At 37.4% G+C, this 21,967-nt stretch overlaps 8 protein-coding genes across 8 annotated transcripts; 2 read left to right on the plus strand and 6 right to left on the minus strand. All coding sequences in view use genetic code 12, as the record gives it.

The window, feature by feature from the left end:
- Positions 1-238: 238 nt before the first annotated feature.
- On the minus strand, positions 239-1,936 carry PGM2 (phosphoglucomutase PGM2; the record flags this gene model as incomplete). Its single annotated transcript, XM_064998673.1, has 1 exon — positions 239-1,936. One exon carries the CDS (start codon positions 1,934-1,936, stop codon positions 239-241), a length of 1,698 nt encoding a protein of 565 aa, XP_064854745.1.
- A 1,135-nt stretch (positions 1,937-3,071) lies between these two features.
- RPL12B (60S ribosomal protein uL11 RPL12B) lies at positions 3,072-3,569 on the minus strand (the record flags this gene model as incomplete). Its single annotated transcript, XM_064998674.1, has 1 exon — positions 3,072-3,569. One exon carries the CDS (start codon positions 3,567-3,569, stop codon positions 3,072-3,074), a length of 498 nt encoding a protein of 165 aa, XP_064854746.1.
- Positions 3,570-4,322: 753 nt separating this feature from the next.
- On the minus strand, positions 4,323-7,022 carry NAN1 (Nan1p; the record flags this gene model as incomplete). Its single annotated transcript, XM_064998675.1, has 1 exon — positions 4,323-7,022. The coding sequence occupies one exon, from the start codon at positions 7,020-7,022 to the stop codon at positions 4,323-4,325; it is 2,700 nt and encodes an 899-aa protein (XP_064854747.1).
- Positions 7,023-7,446: 424 nt separating this feature from the next.
- On the minus strand, positions 7,447-8,454 carry CKA2 (casein kinase 2 catalytic subunit CKA2; the record flags this gene model as incomplete). The annotated part of the gene is made up of 1 exon (XM_064998676.1): positions 7,447-8,454. One exon carries the CDS (start codon positions 8,452-8,454, stop codon positions 7,447-7,449), a length of 1,008 nt encoding a protein of 335 aa, XP_064854748.1.
- Positions 8,455-9,105: 651 nt separating this feature from the next.
- SLD7 (Sld7p) lies at positions 9,106-10,176 on the plus strand (the record flags this gene model as incomplete). Its single annotated transcript, XM_064998677.1, has 2 exons — positions 9,106-9,181; positions 9,242-10,176. The coding sequence occupies 2 exons, from the start codon at positions 9,106-9,108 to the stop codon at positions 10,174-10,176; spliced, it is 1,011 nt and encodes a 336-aa protein (XP_064854749.1).
- A 112-nt stretch (positions 10,177-10,288) lies between these two features.
- Positions 10,289-12,193, minus strand: PAP2 (non-canonical poly(A) polymerase PAP2; the record flags this gene model as incomplete). The annotated part of the gene is made up of 1 exon (XM_064998678.1): positions 10,289-12,193. One exon carries the CDS (start codon positions 12,191-12,193, stop codon positions 10,289-10,291), a length of 1,905 nt encoding a protein of 634 aa, XP_064854750.1.
- A 490-nt stretch (positions 12,194-12,683) lies between these two features.
- On the plus strand, positions 12,684-16,400 carry FAR11 (Far11p; the record flags this gene model as incomplete). Its single annotated transcript, XM_064998679.1, has 1 exon — positions 12,684-16,400. The coding sequence occupies one exon, from the start codon at positions 12,684-12,686 to the stop codon at positions 16,398-16,400; it is 3,717 nt and encodes a 1,238-aa protein (XP_064854751.1).
- A 515-nt stretch (positions 16,401-16,915) lies between these two features.
- On the minus strand, positions 16,916-19,342 carry DASC09_050810 (heat shock factor family protein; the record flags this gene model as incomplete). Its single annotated transcript, XM_064998680.1, has 1 exon — positions 16,916-19,342. One exon carries the CDS (start codon positions 19,340-19,342, stop codon positions 16,916-16,918), a length of 2,427 nt encoding a protein of 808 aa, XP_064854752.1.
- Between the last annotated feature and the right edge of the window lie 2,625 nt (positions 19,343-21,967).

Consider the following 21,967-nt stretch of genomic DNA (forward strand, 5'->3'; position numbering starts at 1 on the left):
CTGTTAGAACTAAATAAGTGTATTAAAGCGACTGATTGGGAGAGAGAAAAAAAAAAAAAATTGTGCAAATTAAATAGCTAAAATAAAAAGTCTTAGAAAAAATAAAAAAGAATAAGAATAAAATATAAATCTGATCAAAGATTTATATATTGGTAGCCAAGGTTAGCAAACTTGGAATAGCATTTATGACATGATGAAAATATAGAATAACAAGAAAAAAAAAAAAATTTGATGATAATCAAGTTCTAACATCAGGCTCGGTACGGCCAACACATTCTTGGAACTTCAAGAAAGAAGTAACCAATTCAATGTCTTGCTTCAAGTAATCTTGGGCATCCAATTTGTAAGTGGAAACATCACTAGAGTGTCTTTCAATGTACAATCTAACGGTGGCCCCTGAAGATCCGGTACCAGACAATCTAGCAACAAATCTACTGCCGTTCGACAACTTCACGTACAAACCTTGGTGATCGGAAACTGAACCATCCAAATCGGTGTAGCTGAAATCACCAGCTTCGGTAACCGTGATCCCTGAAGCCAATTCACTACCAACGAATTTTTCATCGTCAATATGTTCACGCAACTGGTCAACCAATTTCTGCGCCCCTTCAGAAGAAACATTTTCATAATCGTGTCTGGTGAAAAAAGTTCTCCCATACTTTTCCCAAAAGCTTTCTTGGACAATTTTGATGGTAGCCCCGTTTGGCAATTCTGGATGTTTGGCATCATAAGCCGCCAACACGTTCAACCACGCAACAATCGCCCACAACCCATCTTTTTCTCTAACGTGGTCAGACCCGGTACCAAATGACTCTTCCCCACAAATACTCAATTTCTTAGCATCGAACAACGCACAAAAGAATTTCCAACCAGTTGGAACTTCGTACACGTTAAGACCTTTGGCGTTAGCCACCAAATCAATAGCCCCGGAGGTTGGCATCGAACGGGCTAACCCGTACACCCCGGTCTTTTGGAAATACGGAATAGAATCAGCGTATTCGGCAATGATCGCCACAGAATCACCTGGGGAAACAAAGGTGTTGGCACCGTAAATCATGTTTCTGTCACCATCACCATCAGAAGCAGCACCAAAGGCAATTTGTTCGGCGTCGACTTTGTCGACCAACGTCTTGGCGTAAGTCAAGTTTGGATCCGGGTGCAATCCGCCAAAATCTGGCAATGGAGTGCAGTTTTGAATCGATTCGAGCGGCAATCCCAATTCGTCAACAAAGATCGCCTTACCGTATGGTCCAGTAACACCGTTCAACGCATCGAACAACACTTTGAAACTGGATTTTCTGCGGTCAATGAACTCTTTAATCAATTGGAAATCAAAGATAGACTTCACCATTTCGACGTAAGCTTCGGTGGAATCAATGATTTCCACTTCCAATTCACCGTAGTGCTTGACCCCGACAGTGGCCAAGTCGATGCTTGGTAAGTCTTGCACAATCTTATAACTCGTCAATTTCTTAGCCGCGTCGAACATCTTGTTGGTTACGGATTCTGGAGCTGGGCCACCGTTGGCCAAGTTGTACTTGATACCCAAATCATTCTTTGGACCACCAGGGTTATGCGAAGCAGTCAAGATGATACCACCAGTGACTTCTTCTTTAAAAGTTCTGATGATGTTCGAGGTGGCAGGAGTCGACAAGATCCCATCTTTCCCCATGATCAACTTTTTGACCCCGTTGGCGTAACCGATTTTGGCAATCAAGTCAATGACATGATCGTTGTAATAACGGCCATCACCACCAACCACCAATGTGGCGTTCTTAGACCCTTCAGGAATCGAATCCAAGACCGCTTGGACAAAGTTTTCCGTGTAATGTGGTTGTTGAAAAACCGTAACCTTCTTTCTAAGCCCGGAGGTACCTGGCTTTTGATCACCAAAAGGGGTGGTGGCAACTTCAGAGATTTTGTAGGAGGCACTCATGATGATGGGACGATTGATAATAACAGGACAAAGAGCAGACAATACCACGGCTAGAATGTAATATCGTAGTCTGGTGTTGTTGATGATAAGTCTCATTCAAAAAAGAAGAAAAAGAAGAAGAAGAAGAAGATCTTTAGGGAAGAGAAAACAAAACAGGGAAAAAAATCGTTGGTGTTTTTCGCTCCTCCACAGATCCTGCAGCGGCAGGATATGCAGACAACGTGGATAAACAAACACCTCAACGGACTGCGACGTTTTCAGAAAGGTTTGATCCTAAAAGAGAAGCAAAAATTACAAGTGGGAAGAGCCTGGTTTCAAACTAACTATTATTCATTCTATATGTAAAAAGTCCCAAAAAAATCGCGCGAGATTTCTGGAATGTCAATTCAATGAACTAACTCATTTCAGCAACTCAAAATTTCCATCCAGATGGAAACTCGTTAATAATACAATTAGTGAGATTTCTGGATGGCTTCTACAATCAAGAGAAGCAAGAAATAGTGTAGAGAGACAAAAACAAATAAGGAAATTTTGGTAGGAATATATCAACACCTTGCAAAGTATTGGATCACCACAACTATCAATAACCAAACATCACACAATCATCAATCAATAAGAAAAGGTAATAAGATGTACACTCCTGAAATGGACCACTATATTCATCTTTTTCGAAAACTTTTTCCTTTTCCTTTAAAAGAAAAAAAAAAAAAGAGAGAAACACGAATATCGCGGTGAGTAATGAGTGAAAAATGATCTTGTTTGCACTAAAATAGGAACTGCATACAGTGACAAAATGCAGCACCAGAGTGTTAGCAAACTTTTGGTTGAAAAAAATGAAAATGAGACAGAGAAAAAAACAATAATAATAATGAATAAAAAACAAAAAAATTTGATTGATTAGTATGACCTATGTTTGATTAGTTGAAATGATAGACACAAAAAAAAAAACTTTGTTTTTTTTCATTGGTGATCAATATTCCCCCCTTTTTCAAATTCCTAAAAAAATGTTTTCTTTCTCTAAACATATTAATACTTCCCCCTCGTTACAAAACCCTTTCTTTTCTTTTTTTTTTTTAATTTAAACCTGCATTGATGATACATTAGAAAAACATTAGAATAAAAGATCGTGGAAAGTTTAGTTTTCTGGAACTTCAATTTCACCTTCGTTAATGGCAACAATAACATCGTGAGCTGGCTTACCATCAACACGAGCACCAACGGATTGAGCAGTACCCAAGATTTCCTTGACAACAGAAGCCAAAGTCTTACCGAAAGACTTGTGTTGCATCTTTCTGGCGATTTCGACAATTTCGGTGAATGGAATGTTACCGTTGTGCTTGACGTTCTTGACCTTCTTTCTGTCTCTTGGAGCTTCCTTCAAGGCGGTGATGACCAAAGAAGAAGCAGCTGGAACAACAGAAGCTTGAGCTTGACGGTTTTGAATCTTCAATTGGACGGTAACCTTAATACCCTTGAATTCCTTAGTGGCTTTGGCGATATCTTCACCAACCTTCTTTGGAGACAAACCCAATGGACCAATCTTTGGGGCCAAAGCGGATGAAGCACCGACTTCACCACCGACAGCTCTCAAGTAGAGGTATTTAACTTCAGTTGGATCAAACTTTGGAGGCATCTTAACGATATTATTATTATTTACTGTCTGAAAGAAATCACACTATAGACCAAACTGTTAGTATTGGATTGGAAATTTTCACTAATTTTTTTTGACCACAGGTTGCGCAGCCCCTGAATGGGAGTAAGGGAAAAAAAAAAACAAAAAAAAAAAAAAACCGGTTGGCGGTGAGGATATTGTGATCGGTTTTAAACAGGTATCACGGGACACGCACGGGGGCAGATATAGCCCTATTCTTTCCTCTTACACTGCGTCGTAGAACAGCAACCGCCCCCCTCAGGTCGGTCTGGAGTCAAACACACCCTCACCGACCGCTTTTTGGAATTAACGGTGGTCTATCACCCCCACACCAACAAAGAGCTATGGAACATAGTATAGTACAGTACATAGTAATATTGTGTTGTTTTTTCGTGAGCTAATAATAATTATAATTTCGGAATACACATACAATATCGAGGTTCTTTTTATTAAAAAAAAAAAAAAAAAAAAAAAGATGAAAGTAGATTATAGCTACTACGGTCCTTTGTTGTTGTGTAAAATAAGAAACTGAAATACCTCTCAAAGCATTGTCATTTACTAGATTGTCAGCCTTTACTGGTAATTAAATACCATGGAGTTGCTCTTTTAATAATCACTATTGAGAATTTATCCCCGTAGCATGATCTCGTATACTTCTCGCCATCTACAACCAACAGTCAATTGATGCAAAATTATAAGTTATCTATTAAAAATTCATGAATAATACAGTAATACTTATATACACTCGACAATCGAATTGAACAAGTCTTCCATGTCCATGTTTTCCAAGTTATTGTTGAGCACCGATTCGAAAGTATGATTATTGATTCTCTTTCCGTACCAAAATTTGTCATTATCATCATCAATCATATCGACATCATCATCATCATCATTGTTGTTGTTGTTAGCATGCCCTGATGGTTTAGCGAAACTGATTGGTTTACTGGTTTGCACCAAAGAAACCATTTCTTCGGCGAAATTGTCAGCGGTTTCACTCTTTGAGCCGCTAAGAATCGTTACCAATGATGGAACGTGTGATGATAGTGAAGTATAATCCAAAAGACTGATTTTATGAGTGGTGTCCAAGATGATAAAATTCTCGGTACCAGGAAGCCATTTCACCGCAGAAATATAATGGTTATATTTGGTTAATCCCGTTGGTTTTGGTTGGTGGTAATCAAACACCAACACTGCTGAAGATTCATTGATTTCAGACCCCTTGGTTTCAAAATAATTGAAACCCACGGTGAATCTCTTATTGATTGGGTCGAACGATACCAATTTCTCATTTATATCCAACTTGTTACCATCAACCTTGTATTCATAGACAACTTTATCATTTATCAAATTATAATTCAACAAAAACTCATCGCTGAACACTAGCAAGTTAGAATCGTTATTGATTAACTTAATGCAGTTGATATTCTTGCTGTTCACCAATTGTTTGTTGTATGTTAAATAACTCCAGTTATCAAAATTAGACAAAGGAATTTTGTATATGTTATTACCCAAACTCATGAGAATCAAGGTAGAATCTTCAGACCAGGCAACCGAGACATTTTCAGCATGGCCACTGATCAATGAAGTAATGAATTTTCGTAAAGTCCAAGCCGTCGGTTGGAGCTTGTTGGCCTTAGCAATATTATACGAAAGCTTTGGTTGTTGAGGTCTCCAAAGTCTAATACCCCCCTTGGCATCGGCAGTCAAGAAAGCAGTACCTTTGAAATATCCACTAGGAGCAGTGACAATCTCCAAAATCTTGACATTTGCGCCATGGGGATCGACAATCTTGGTGGCCAATTCCCAATGATGATTCTCACTGCTATTTTTACCCTCGGCATCGTTAGTTCTTTTCCAAAACTTCAAAGAGTAGCTGACTTCCCCTTTAGTAATCAAATTGTCGACACTCGGGGTTTCATACTCATCAACAGTAATTAACCATTCCCCGTCTTCTGTGAATTTGAAGAGATTAACTTTTGGATCCGTCAAGTTCAATTCAGTCTTAACCTTACCAATAGAAATCTTTGGCACCACATTCAAACTGGACATTTGTTCATTTTTAAGTAAACTGAAACTTTGTATTTCTGAACCGCTCAACATGTATAAGTTCTTATCCACTGAGTTGATTTCCGAAGACCCTGATAAAGTATAATCCTTTTGAATTTTTAGTATCTTTGGGAGTTTATCGTCGCCATTTCCTGTTAAAAGTCTCTTCTTTTCTTTATTGAGTGACGCCACGGGATTCTTGGTGTTGAGTTTAAGACTGGTGATGGAAAGTCTTGAGGTCAATTCGATAGAGTTCAAAACTAATACATCAAAATCATTATTTTGACTCGAAGGAATGTCAAGTACCAAAGTATAATAATCAATTCCATCATTGTTTTTAGTACTATCATTATCTGGTGGGAAATAATTGGTGGAAATTTGTGAAATATTCCCGTTCAATCTTGGTAAAAATTGTAATTTATCAGATGCTATTTGCCAAAACACTAAAACTTTTTCCTGCCCACCGGTCAACAAATAATTAGAGTCTTTTGTGAAGTTTAGCGCACCAACCGGGTTCATATGCCATCTTAAGATCTTGCTGTTGTTACTGTTATCGGAGGAAGCGGCCACGAAATTGTATAATACTTCAACCACCCCAGAATAGAGCCCAATGGCAACTAATTTGTTATTCGAAATGGATAATGCCGTCACTGTTGATTTCTTTTGAAGAAGGTGTGATTGTTCGTTGTGAATGTTGAAAGATTTTAATTCGACCACTTTCAATTCCAACATCTGACCACTATTGTTATCGCTTGAACTTTCGGTTAAAAACACCATACATCTCGAGTCCAAAGATTTAGCAAACATCAACACTTTCTTGATGGAAATTAATTCTTGGATTTGCACACTGTTTTCAATATCAATGTCTTTAAAAGCAACCGCCTGGTTATTATTGATTTTTTCATTGACCTTTATCAAGACTTTATTCAATGTTTTCTTGTGTCCGCTGGAATGGGACTTTTGAGATGATTTCCCACAAATCGTCATTATTTCATAACTATTCAAGCTATAATTAAATCTGAAATCAATGATATCATTCAAGTTCTCTAAAGTCGAAAGTTTACCGCTTTCATATACCACTACCGAACCGCTATCATCGAATGCACGATCTTTCCAGTTGATGATTGAAAACTCGCCAGTCGATTTAAAAACCCACAATAAGTTCGGCTGTAAAGGATCTATTCTGGATGCCACCAAAGTGTCTAACTCCAAATTTGGGATGGTCTTAACGCATTGTCTGGTGGAAATATAGTAAACCTTAAGCAGACTGTTGAAAGGCTGGATAAAATACTTGTTGTCCGGAGAATATGTCGACCCGGTCCTCAAAGGTTTACCGCCACCAATAGGGAAGAGGTTCCAGCTCTTATTTTTACTAGAGACACTGGTCATTCTAGTGGTATTGATAATATATATGCGAATATCTTATAACTGTCACTCATCCATCGGCCTAAGCATGGAGTTCTAAAAAAATTTTTTTTAAAAAAAAAAATTCTATAATTTCTTACCCTCTGCATAATTAGGGGTGATGCGGGGTGTTCACATAAACAACATCAAAAGAGCTCCACATCAATTACTACACATTCTTCCAAAACGAAAGAAGATGAGACACACGGCAGAAAAAAAGCGAAGGATTAGAAATATAAAGGAGCAAAAATATGAGAACGATTATATGACATAACAAAACAGACAAGAAAAAGAAAAAGAAAAAGAAAAAAGGTCGAAAAAGAATCGAAGCGAAGATTTATAACGGAAGCAATACAGAAATAGATTTTTAAAAAAAAAAAGAGAAAGATATGTAAAATAAAATGGAAGTTCATTTTGCAGGTGCTCCTTCGAAGAATGGGTGAGCCAAGGCTTCTTTAGCTGTCAATCTCTCTTGGTGATCATATCTCAAAAGCTTGTCAATTAGACTAATAGCCTCAGGGGTTGCAAACTGCCTGTTGCTATTGTTAATAAAACTCTTCCAAGGTTTTCTTGGGAAATCTCCAATCAACCCGTCGTATTCTCTAGGTAAGTCCAATTTATACTTGTTTAAATATGCCTTTAAATCTTGGGTGCCCAAAACTTTGCTGATCACCACTAGTTGGTCAGTGTTAGAACTTCCAATAAAGAAGTGTTCCTTTTTGAAAATAATGGCGGCAAGCATGGCACCAACAGACCAAAGATCCAATGAGTAATCGTACTGTTGCAAGTTCACTAATAATTCTGGCCCCTTGTGATATCTAGATGCGACTCTAACGTTGAAATTCATTCCTGGATAATAAAATTCTGCTAGACCCCAATCAATCAACCTCAACTTCCGTTGTACTGGGTCAATCATGACATTCTGCGGTTTTACATCTCTATGAATGATCCCCATGGAATGACTGTAGTCCAAGGCAATCAATAACTGGGTGAAATAGAACTGCAAATCAGGAATGGTGAGGGTTGGATAAAGAGTTCTAAACTCCACATTCTTTACATATTCAAATACTAAAGCGGGAATCTTCAATTTTGGATCATGAACCACATCGTATAACCCAATAATGTTGGGGCCTCCCGTCAAGTTCTGGATCACTTTGATTTCTCTGTATATCTTCTTTATCTTGACAGGTTTGAGCACCTTGATGACACATAGCGATGAATTGACGATATTTGTACCTATAAACACTTCCGAGTATCTGCCTCTGCCTACTTTCTGGATGATCTCGTATGAAGACACATCATTCCAGTTGATGGTATGTTTGGCATAATCCCAATATTCCTTAGGTCTTTTCGTACAAGCGTCAGCATAAACCCTTGCCACCGAATAAACGTCATCTCCTTTAGAAATCGAATTCATTTTTTTATTTTTATTTTTTTTTCTGATGGAGTCTTCTTCTGATGTGTTCCCAAATAATGTGGCCACTCAATTACACACACAAACCAAGAAAACCCAAAAAGAAAGATGGGGAAAAAACAAAAAGAGTTATATTAAACAAACGCCGCTAACCAGAAATACCACAACCAATACTGGTGCAATAATACTATTGGGGGTGGGTATGTTGCAAAGATGGTATGTATCTTGTGATGATATAGAGCAGCACACACAAAAATGATAACGCGGTCGCTCGATCGATGGGGGGGAAAAAACAAAAACAAAAAAAACGGCGATCCGCTTGCTTCGTGTACACGTGCTTGGTCATGTGTCAGTGGTGATGATGGTGATGATGATTCGTCCTATCTATTCCTATATATTATTTGTCCTATGTTAGAACAGTTTATTTCAAATGAAGGTATTGCTTTCCCCAGTTGAACTTCTTTTATCTGGTTCATTTTGTCTTCTTGGGTTGGTTAAGTTGGGTTGGTTCTTAACGTTATAATCTGTTGAGAAGCAGCATCTATTTTTCTTTCTATGTATTTTTTTTTTTTTTTTTTTTTTGATAATAATAAAGGACCCTTTTGTCATACCCAAACCTTTATTGTCATATGAATTGTTAGGGTGAAGATTATTATGGGACTACGGATCATTCTGTCCCTCGATATATCCGTTGATCACCGGGCTTTGCCGGATCTCCTAACATTATCTGGTAAGTTGACTATTATTTCTCATGATTGTCAAAGCAGCAGCTAACATATATATATATAAGATATTCAGATATGGGAAAATACTTCCAATTCTCTGAAAAATAATACTGAAGATGTTTTTCTGGACTATAGCCTTATATTATCCAGTCAGCCCGCTTTAAATTTCATTTCGTTTACCAACACCTTTGTGATGCCCGCCGAATTACTAGTGAACTCATGGGCTCAGCCGTACAGGGTTTTCACTAATAATTCACAATCCCAGGAGTTCATCAGCAACATCTTGAATCAGTGTGAGTTCAAAAGTGGTATTGGTTCTATTTCCTTATTAATCAGTGCCCTGCTGCAGAATCTCGAGACCCAGAGTCGTAACAGTTCCTCGACGGCACCAGTGATGTTGTTATTTTATTTTGAAAAGCATGGTTATGATCGGTATTCTTTATGTGCAACTCCTTTAAATACCAACCAGCGGGTTTATGATAGAGTCAATGATATTTGCTCGAAATCACTAGGAGGGTCTTTGGGAGGAGGTGGTGGGGATGCGAATTCTAACGCCCTCACAACCGCAATGATCCAACAAATGATGATGAATGACAGTACAAATGGTGAAGATCCAAAGCCCACCCAGATTTCTGAAAATAAAAAGAAAGATAAAATAGATCAAGTCTTGGAGAAAAGAAATGATCCAACCAAGCTGCTTTATAGGGCCCCGTCTGTAGTACTTCCAAACACTGAGAACTCGAAAGCATCAAAGGATCTGGCCAATAAAATCAAATTAACCATCCAACGGATCATCCTTTCGGGACTTAGACTACGAGGCATAACCAAATCAAGTTCTGAGTATAAAGATCTATACTACCATACTTTCCAATCAGTAGATTTTACGTTCAGAAACCACATAAGGGCGAAAGTGTTACCACTGATAGATATACTACAGGATACTGTCGATACTCTACTAAGCTTGTACCTTAATGATAATATACCTGATCCTAAAACTTGACGTATAATGAGAAATGAGAAATGAGAAATGAAACCAAATGAATAATAGATGAATAGAATTGTGCAATTTTTATAATACAAATTATTTACAATCGTAGAATATCCCTGGGTGCTCATTGCTCACCTTGCCCAAAATCAAGGCTTCCCTTTCTAGACCAATAGTCTCGTTTGGCACTTTTCGATGCTCCTTCAGGCTTTTTTTCAATCGTTTTGTCCAAAGGACTATATACCTGGCTGGCCAGTTGGTCGTCATCACTTAAACCCATGAGATTATCAACCGATACGTGGGATGCCTTACCGGCCATGGTAACATGACTATCATCATTATCGCTATCATCATAGCTAATTTTCTTAAGCATCGATTCCTCATCATCACTAGAATCCTGAGAAGCGTCATCATCCTCTTCGTCGCTAAAATCTTCGTCTTCATCACTTTCACTGCTTCCATCACCATCAGAATCTTTCGTCTGATCTTCACTTTCATCTAAGTCGACATAATCAGTAGTTCTGTCACTGATTAGTGGCCTTCTGGCATCTTGCTCATAGTAAAAAATCTGGTTCTCTATAGCCGCAACATTCTTAACCAACCCGCGCTCATCAACAAAATCTCTCGTCTCCCCTTTATATTTTATTATATTTCCCAAAATAGATTGATTAATTCTCGCTTTGTACGTTTTACTTTCCAATTCAAAGCACTTATTCACGAGTAACTCAAATGCACCAGTGAAGGCTTTCTTTAGATCTCTAATGTTGAACGAGCCCCTGGAGATATTGTTTGCAGGATCACTAGGATCTTGAATAGTTAGTTGGAAAGGGTTTCTGCCTTGCAAAGCTGGATAATGCATCTTGTTCAAATAACCTGGTGCACCGTTATTTTCTTTACACACTGGAGCAACAATAACGTTGTCATACCCAAAATTTTTACCATAAAGTTCAAAAAACTCGATCAATAGCACCCCAATATTCTTTATTGGATCCATTGATGTGGTGGATAATCTAGGGTGTAATTTCAAAAAAGTGTAAACCAAACAAATCGTAGAAAACCCTCCCAATCCACCTAGATGAACATCGTTTAGCTTTCTAGTGGATAAAAAGTGTTTCACAATTAATGTTAATTCCCTCATGGCTGGTGTAGTATCCAACCACTCTTTAATGATTCTGGCAGCATCAATCCCATTAGACCTCTCAAAAGAAATATCCACATGAATATTGGAGACTGATTCGACCAATTTAATGATAGGAACCTTGGCGTGAGCAATCACTTGCACATCATGGACAATCTGTTTGCCTTTCAAGTAATTTGCTAGCTTGTACAAAGAAGAACGATTATCCTTCAAGTACCCAGAGTCCGGATCGTCAGTTTTGATAACCATATCGATATCAGAGTGTGGTAAGTAGAGATCTGTCGCATATGACCCAAAGACGTAAACATGGGAGTCTCTCCAGAAGCTTTCAATGGCGGCAGTAAGCCTTGAAATACATCCGTTTCTCTCCCTGATCTCCTTTTTGGAGGGAGAAATGTAACTGACAAAATCTAGAATCTCTAAACTCAACCAATCTGCAATCTCTTTTTGTGTAGAATGATCGTGATTAAGAATCCAAGGAAATTGATTATTCACGCTGACTTTCCCATCACCTCTGGTACTGTAATCTTCTTCTTCTTCGTCTTCATCAGCCTCGTTTTCACTTTCTGAAAAATCAAACCCAATAAAATCTTGATTAGCCGCTAATTCACCAGAATTTGCATCTTCTCCTTCATCCTTCTTCGATTTCTTTGTGGTGACAGGCTCATCCTCATCACTATCGTGCTTTAGGCTTCTTTTCTTTGAAGACTTAGAGCCATTCTTTTTATTCGATTTGTTTTTTTGTTTCTTCTTTGGTTCTTCATCACTACTATCTTCTAGGAAATTCAAATATGTACCTTCGTTACCACTTTCTTCATGTTCACTATCATTCAAATTCACAAAGCCCGAATTCTTCTTGAATTCTTTTTTCGCTACCAGCAGACGAACTTTCATTTTTATTTTATTTCGATCTCTTGTTTCTGATATCTTCTCAAAGGAGACAGCGTTCCTATAAAGGTGATTTCTATGAATGTGTGGCTTTTTTGAGAAGTTCCTTGACCTCGAGAAACTTTTCATTCACAGCATTGATACAAAGGAAAAAAAATTAGATTTTTTTTTTTCTTGCATAATAAATTAGGTAAGTGAGATGAAATGATCTGTGAAATGGTAATGATATAATAGACACCCCGCCACGGCTATAAAACTCATTCAGACCGTTAATATTTTTCTAAAGTGTCTCACTTTTCATAATAAACGCCTTTTTCTGTTATCATTGGTAATATATTTGATGAGGTATTGTGGGCGTAGGACGCGTTTTTGGGTATGTGCCCTGGTCGGTGAAGGGTCTCTTTTCGGTGTAAATAACAGTTGTGGTGGCAGAGATGGCTTGGGGCTGCGATCAATGGAAGGATTTCATCGGAAACGGTACTGCGAAAAATAAGATATGGGTGATCATCATCATAAGATTGAGTCGCCGCCTGATTTGACCAGGGAACTCAATATGAGCCTTCATAACACTATAAGGAGCCCCAAGAAGTCGAGTTTCGATGAGATATTGCCGAGCTTTACTGTAAACGATGGCCATCATGATTTGAATCAAGAGGAAATAGAAGAGTTTGAGAAGGCAAATATTGAGGATATGGGTATTCCCGTTAATGGGGTGTTGTCTCCCAAAAGTCATAAATTTTCTACCCAAGATATGGATGGCATTATTCTTGATCCCATCGCGTTTCATAGTACAGATAATATGAAAGACGACTTGCAGATTTCTAATGACCATTATGAAGATAATTTATTGTATATTTCATCGCCATCTTCTACTTCCAGTTTATCGGGGGATCTTACAGGAAAGAGGATGATTGAACTCGATGATCGCTTTTCTGATAAGGGTTCCATTGCCGATTCCACCGCATCATCATTATTCAATTTGACATCACCGGCCAACAACTTCTTAGAAGATTCATTTAACGATGAAGAATCCTCCGCAAAATTGGAAGGGTCAAAATTCTCTGTGCTGAATAGCTTTATTGCTGCCAGTAACCACGGTATTAATGGTTATGAAAAATTGAACAAGGGAAGCAAATCAGTTAAAGATGAAGATTTGCATGACTTGATATTTCAGTATAATAAATCCATGAACAAGTCGATTATTTCATTCGATCACAACAAGAATTATGAGACTTTTGAAATAGAGATCGATGATTGGTTCATCAGTAACGAATTCAGTCATTTGGGCCATTATCGAGACATTTTCTTCAAGCATCTTAATAATAAGGATCTCAGTAAATACCCTGAATCGGAGCAAGATAAATACATTGGTAAATTGATTGGGAAGCTAAAAGAATATTTCAAGTGTCAAGAAAGTTTTGAAGTTGAATCAGTATTGGAGTTACAAAATTCAATCTTGCTTTCAAATACCAATGAAATCATTCTCAGTAAATTGGTTTACATTTACAAGGAAATTGGAATCATGCAGCAACTAACGTATTTGTTATTTGGAAATTATGGTTTTGCTAATGATAAAGAACATCAAATGGCTTCGATGAGAACGTATTTCTACAAGTTGATAAAGAATGGATTTTTGGAAATATTGACATCAAATATAAAGAAGTTTTCCAAAGTTTTATATTTAATAGATACGGATAACATTAATGATGGCAGAGATGGTGCAAAAAAAATTATTGAAGCTTTGAAAGTTGTCAATGAGTTTTGGTTTTTGAACTTGACCAATTTTTATTTCATATTGAACATTTTTATTTTCCAGTTTGTTGATTATGAAGATAAGCTAAACAGAGACTTTGAATTAGATGATGAAGCAGTAAATGGAAATCATATATTAGCAAAAGATTATGGGAAAATGTCAAAAGACGAACTTGAAGACTTTAGAAATGATTTCTTGAAAGTATTAGAGGAAACCAAGATTATGGTGTATTTGGTGAAATATATTGAAAAATGGAAATACAATAATAAATCATTAATGAAGATTAGAAATGTTATTCTACTACTAAATAAATTAATGATGGTGGAGTTTGGTAACATCAAGAATTTCATTAAGGTGAAAAAATATTTAGCCGAGAAATTTTGCATCAAGACTAAAAAGGATCTTAATGACAAAGACGACTTCCAGGATTCTCAAGGCCGCGTGGAACCTCAAAATGGGGCTATGAGACCTCATCATAATCAACCAATTAAAAAGGATGATGATGATGATGATGGCGCTGCTGGCAAAAATGCCACTAATTTGACTTCTAATAATAAAAACACAAACCCCGGCTCTCAAGTAAAGTCTAAAAAAAATCAAAAACTTCATGCGTTCCCATTGGATTATTATGTGTATTCCAAAGATTTGACTTCAAGATACCCAGCCTATGAGCCACCAAAACCGACATATCCAAAATATTTGGACAACAACTCTTCTTTGTCTCAATTCATTGAAGTTCCAAGAACTTTGGACAACCAGTTCCTCAATAACACTTTCCCGGTGCCAACGATTCATATTGCCACCCCTGCAGCGTCACCAAATTCTAGTCCGGCATTGGTCCCTACCGCCAATGGTAAGGGCAAGAGATCATTCCAAACTAATCAAGCGTTTCCTTTCATTTATCCTATCAATAATGATATTAAAGATGGTAATGTGCCATATAGTATCAAGGAAGGTAGTGAAATTTTCTCCAGTCATGTTGTGGAAAGTTTTGCAAAGAAACAATTGTGGAGTGAAAGAGTGGTATTTATGCAGCAAGAAAGAGGTTGGAAGAGTAGCATCAATCCCACCAGTCTCTCTTTGGACAATGACTTGGAATACCACGAAGACGATGAAGACAACAATGAGTCATTATACGATAATGGTGGTGATGAGTATGATATTAGTGATTTAAAGTCTGAGATTTCAAAATTCCCAGGATACGAACCACAGATCAGAACCTTAGTGAAAATCGAAAGTTATTACAAAGAGGTATTCCCATCATTAAGCTCCGTCGTCGATGTGTTTGTACAGACGATAAAAAGTAATGATTATGCTTTTGAATTCAATATTTTGAAAGAAAAAAGACAAGAAAAGTTGGAAAATGAGAGCAGTGAAAATGAGAACCCTCAAAGCAATAACTCCCAAAACTCGAAGAATTCCAGTAAAAATAAAGAAAGATCTTTAAAGTCACTTAAACAAAAACTTGAAATCATCAAAGCCAAAGAAGTCACATTAAAGAATATCTCGTCGGTGATAAGCCTTTTTATGAAGTGGTTCAAGATGTCGCATATCTTGAAGGCTGAAAATTTGGGCACTGTGATATTTGATTCTGGGTTTATTGATCTGTTGTTAAATTATATCAGAAATGAGAACTTTAGAGAAAAATTGTTTAATGATGAGATTTCCTTCGAGGATGGGTTTTTTGAGAGATGCTTGAAATTATCAGTTTCGCATGATGCCAAAAAGGACTCGCCAGACTCCAGTAAGGGCTATTATTTTTACGATAATTTACTCGATAGTGATCCAAATTTGACTAATGAATACTATAGAGCGGTTCAATTACAACAGATTGGTCGCCTTGAGGGCTCTGGCTCGCCTTCCGATCCGGATATCAGCTTAGATACTTTCTTGAGTGCGGCAACTGATTCTGAATTGAAGGATGAGAATGGGGAATCAAAGCCCAAGGGAAAAATTTATGATACTTCCGGTAAGATTTTCAATCTCAGGTTTTGCTTGATTCTTAATAACTTGTTCAAAATTTTACAAAAAATAATCCTCAATAAAACCAGAAGATTGGTAACATTTTCCGAAAAGCAACCGGTGGATCTTTTCCGGATTATTATTGGTCCCTTTTATAATTACTCTATCTACAAGTCCATCTTGAAAGTTCTCAAGGAAATAATTCCATATAATGGGAAGAAGTGGAAGTCGGTGAATATGGATCTTATTTCATTGATCTATATTAACTTGAATTTGAAATTGAAAGATCATTGGCTAAGTGGTAGAGATATTGATAGCGAAATGGGGGACTCCGAGGGCCAAGAACTAGCTCTTCGTGCGTTAATCCAGTTTTATACTGCTAGGAAGTATGAAGAAGGTATTGATAGATTTGGTTACGAAAGAAGGAACAGTGATTTTTTTGGAAGGGAAACTGATTTGATTGCTAGTAATGAACTTAATAACGAAAGAAACGATTAAAAAGTGAGAAATATATAAAAATTTTGACTCAAAGGGATTAGCACTTCATAATGGCTGTCTATACTATTTTTTGGCCTCTTAGCTACGGTTATTTTTTTATTTCTATTCTTGTGAAAAAGCAGATCGTATTCCATTTAATAAAATGTAAGGTAATTAAAAGCAATATTATACAAGACGTAATAAAAGAGTTTCAGTTCTTCGAGTTATTAGACAGAAAGAAAAAGTTAAAACGAATAACAGACAAGAGAGAAAAAACTGAAAGATCACACAGGTATGAATGTCGAAAACACATATTAAAAAGGAAGAATTAAAAAAAAAAAGAAAATAGAAAAAAAACCATTAAAGAACCATGCCCAAGAACAAAAAACATTAAAGGAATTGTATTTTTCATGAAAAAAAAAAATCATAAACAAGCGAACGAAAAATAAAAGAAAAAATAACACAGAGAGACACCAATTGAATGATAACGTTAGGATAACGAAGATATATTTCAAATTTGAGACACCCCCACTATATCAACCCTTGTAGCGCTTAAACATTCCGGTGCTAATGATATCATCCTCATCAAGCTCCAACGTAGGTCTCTTTTTTCCAGCACTACCAGAAGCATCGGTGCTTACTTTATCGGTATTAGAAGTAGCCAATGAAGTTGAAAGCCCCTGTATATCTCCCATATTGACCTCTGAGACTGTTAGGGATGTTGTTGAGCTTGAGCCTGACCCTTCAACTAGTTTCAGCGAGCTATCAAGCCTAAATTCTTGGACTCTACTGTTGCTTTCATTGATGTTTGTAGCAATATTGATTGTTTTTGAAGGAGACACTGGTTCCGGAGTAGCGTTTACCGATATTGGGATCGGAGTTCCATCACTCGGTATATATCGATTGATTAGGCTGGACAATCTATTTATTGATTCCTCTTGTTGGTTAATGTACGATGTCAAGGATTCTAAAGTCGGGTTCATTAATCGTTGTGACAGATGAAAATCTGGAGAATTATGGTTATTAGTCCCTGGATTCAAAGGTATAGTAGGTTCGGGGGTCGGTATAATAGGGCTCCTGTACGGAGGAGCAGAAGAAACAGCATTATTTACAATCATATTCGGCGGAATAGGAACGGTCGGAATATTAGCTCTAGCAGTTTTGGTATAATGACCCGGTCTCGAAGTAGGGGTAGGAATGATTCCAGCAACTTTAATGATGGCAGGATTTTCTACTCTTGAATTTTTTGCCACTGGGTTAGCTTCAAATGTATTCAAGCCAACTACTGCTGGTCTCTGTACGGTTGCAGCACCAAGAGATGCATAGTCAACGGCCGCTGGGGGAACTTTATCTAAATGGCCATTAGATGATTCTAATACCGTTGGTGGATTAGAATTGAATTTTGGGGCAAATCTACTTGAAGTTGGAAAATTTTCCTTTGGAATAATAAAGTTGTCCTTAGTATTTTCAGGAGCTCTTAACATCTCACCATTCAATGTGTCTATATCACCATCAAGATCATTCAAATTTCCTTGCGTAATTGGATTACCATTCCCGCTCATATTCATGGAATTTGTTGAAGTGGCGGTGCCTGATGCGGATGTATTAACAAGAGGAGCTATACCGGGAAGTGGTACTGGGATTGGATGAGGATACTCACCTGGTGCGAAAATCTTCATCGGAACTTGGTTTGGAATAGCATGTTGTTGAGCAATCCTTCCAATCATTGGTTGCACTGGAATGAACGCTGGAGTAGCATTCAGAGGTAATCCGTGCATTGCTGGGTGTGGAGGATAGAAGATCAGAGGAGTGTTAGGTACTGTGTTACGAATGGCAGGATTGCTCGCCTGTTTGACTGAGCTGTGGTCCAAATGAGCATTTCCAAAAGTCATACCACAAGCAATACGATCATAAGAATGGGCATGAGGTGGCGCTGTGATACTGTCGCGCACCACGCCTGGCATTGGATCTGCCGGAATACTATTGTTTAGTAAGGGCACACTATTCATGGTAATCAGATTTCTGTCATTATTGGTAGTGATAGCGGCCATCAACGAAGCGTTGATATTTCCTTCAAAGGGAATTTCCTTTGGATTAATAGTAGGATTATTTTGAAAAACTGAGGCAATGAATCTTAGAATACTTCCCAATGTTTCATTCTGTTTATCGTACCGTTGACGACTGATTGCCATTTCTTGCCAAAACACACCACAATCGTTTTTGATTCTTTTCAAATCGTCAGCAATAATATTCTGGGCATTCTTGAGACGATTCAATTCGTTTACTACCAAATTGACATTCATTTCTCCATACTCCTGTCTTCCATTTTTGTTTCTGGAAATATTCTCAAGTAGATCTTCTCTTCCTCTTTGAAAATACGGATTTTCAAATAACCATATTTCATCAGGATTTGAGGCATTACTGGAAGGCACATTTAATTCATTATAATGTGGGGCACTTATATTATTGGAAACATATTGCACTTTATGCCATCCGTACATGTTTAACTGCCTAACAAAACTTGAAAAGTTAGAATGCTTGAAATACTTTGGTAGAACTTTTTTCATGAACTTCACTCTGTTCAATACTTTGAAACGTTTTCCATTATCTGCCCATTGAATATATTCTGAATTATTTGAGTCATTGACCATAATCCATAGTTTCACCACAAAAGCAGGTCTTGACTTTCCTTGTCCTAGATCATCGGCTTTCCTACCATCATTTTGATCTTTAGTATTGAGCAAGTCAGATGCCTTCAATTCACGGTTATCGATCTCATGTTGTCCGTTACTGTTATGCGTGGAGTAGCTACCTGGACTGGAATTCAATAGAATGTTTTGGTTGGCAATATTAATCTTTGGGGCCATTTTAAAGGAGGGGTTTCCATAGCTAGGGTCATAGTCATTCTCAAGACCTATATTCTGCGAATGAAAATTATCTTTGTTTGGGTCATGATCACCCATTAAAAAGTGTTTGTAAAGAATAAATGAGCTCCCTAATGAACTAAAGCTCTGCTAATAAGTCTCCGTCACAATAATATGTTTAATAGTACTGATACTAATATAATAAGGCACTCTATTGAGTAGGATTTCAATTTACCTAAGTAAAATACCTTGGAATTTCTTTGAAGCCTAGAAATTGATTTATAATAGTATAGACTCTATCGAAAAAATACTCCATCAAAAAAAATCGGGGGAAAAAAAAAAAAAAAAAATACAACACAGAAAAGAGTTTTTTCAGTAATAATTCTTTTTTCCACAGGTGCTCTGATAAAAGAGATACAATTCAGAGTTAAAGCACAGGAAAGGGGTAATCGAATGGTGTAGATATTATCCTGTTGGTGATGTTTGCTCGTCATTGATTCGAAGGAATTCAAGGTGAGATGAGAAGAGAAGAGTGAGGGGGGAACCACTGTGTGTGCAAAATCTACGTGAGACGGGGACACACTCCAACATAACGCGCGTCGGGTGACCCCTATACTAATTGCCTAAATAAATCACAGAATCACACAGCGATTTATTTTGGCATTAGAGGCAATTGGAGGGGGCAGTATTTTATTGTTTCATTGCACTGGTAGGGCTTATATTAGGCCCCAGGTGGGTTGTTGCACACCACATATCTGAGTGTCAATTACTTGTCCAACGAAGGTAGAAAGTGAGATGCTGTCTTACAACTTGCCAGTAATAAGCCTTTTCCTCTCGTATTCTTTCTTACTCAATACATATTTTGCGGTATTTTTTTTTTTTCAGCAGCAATCTAATTAGATTTTACAGCTAATTGTCCACAAAACCTATTGGACCATTCGATAGATGCATAATGTGTTTTGCACTTTGAACTTATATTTTCCGGCTCTATAAAAACATGACAGCTAACTAGTTTGTTACGATTCCCAGTAATAGAAGCTACTAGAAATAGGGCTTCTTTTTTTTTCAGGTGCCATGGGTGGCGATGATGGATTGCTTACCAATATTGAAACTGCCGGGTGTGTGGCCAGTTTTTTTGTATGCTTTTTTTTTTAGCAACAGTGACAATATGTGGAATGTGACACCGAACTGTCCATATTGCTCTATAAAGTGGGGAAATGAGTTTTCCAGAATCGAAAATCCGCCAGTTTAAATCCTGTAACTCATTTCTCTGTACTTTGGGGGTTACGGGCCTCGAGAAATTTCTCTTTGTTGTAAGATCCTTAGATAGCATGTGAGTCTGGCAGGGAATGAGTCTAGTGTGTACTGGGTGCAATGCCATGAATAAGGGAGTATTTCAATATATATATATATATCAAGTATTGTATTATAAGGGCATTTTTGTTTCTAGTATCTTCGGTAGACATTCCTGTCATGTTGAGAGACCAATTCGTACATCAGATAAGTAAGGGAAGTTAAAAAGACACATTTCATCTCTATAGCAGTTGATGAACAATTTTTCCAGTATTATGCCAACGGCGAACTCACAGTACCTTGCGCACGCTGTTTGTAGATTGATGGCAAGTTACCGATTCACAAGCGGGCCTAAATTGACGGTCTGGCCATCAGCAAGTTGCTTCCTTCCTGAGAATAACCGTAATATAACTACCTCAAAAATGATTGATTACTGTTACGCTCTGGATTGGGTTTTGCTGCTAAATGAAATGTAAGCGTGGGTAAATATTTCGAAGACAGATCATCCTCAGCGTGCTCTTTCCATAAATTCGATTAAAACACTTAAAAACAAAGAAAAGGAGAAAATAAAAGAAGCTGAGAATGACATCGAACAACTAAGGTGGATAAGAGGAAACACCACTTAAAACAGAGAGAAAGACTAGACAGCCAGACCAGGTTGATTAATAACCTTAAACTCGTCATGCAGCATCTTGCAGTGTGCACAAAGTATTTTTCCAATCATACCACGCATACTGTTAAGTGCGCGAAGAAGCGTCGCTTGTTACCCTGGGTTACAGTTGGTCTTTAGACCCGTTGTTTTGGTATGTATACCTACAACAGGGTACTATCGGGGCATCAATTTTCCATTCATCACATCACCAGTGAAAAATATAGTTTCATCATCTATTATTATTATCCATACCCAGCGGTCAGTTAAGCGTCAAGTTAATTAAGGGTAATCTGTTCGGCCTCACATGATATTAGATACATCAATAGTTATTATTAGTACAGCAAAAACTAACAAATATCAAAATTTAAACACAAATTGAAGAAGAAGAAGAAGAAGAAGAAGAAGAAGAAGAAGAAGAAGAAGAATCCTGAACAATCATCGTACCCACTGAGAAATCACTAATATGTTCCTTGGTTTCATTTAGCTGGAGTTACAGGCAACTCTTGACTGAATTAATAGAACTCTGCGAAAGAGATATGGGGGGATGCAAGATTGACCATGTGATATGTCACTCGCATCACTAGACCCAGTTATGAAACACCCAACAACAATGTATCCAGTCACAGTTTTGCTGTAGTTGTATTACAATATAATTCACTCAAGAAGGATGTTCGAGTACCCAAGTTGGGTTGGTGAGGTTTTGCACAGTTCCTTTGATCTACTTTTCATTTCTTTTCAAATAAAACGGTATTTGTCAAACTACACACTTCGATAATGTG

Source organism: Saccharomycopsis crataegensis, assembly GCF_037102585.1.
Source record: "Saccharomycopsis crataegensis DNA, jcf7180000000085, whole genome shotgun sequence".
Lineage (NCBI taxonomy): Eukaryota > Fungi > Ascomycota > Saccharomycetes > Ascoideales > Saccharomycopsidaceae > Saccharomycopsis > Saccharomycopsis crataegensis.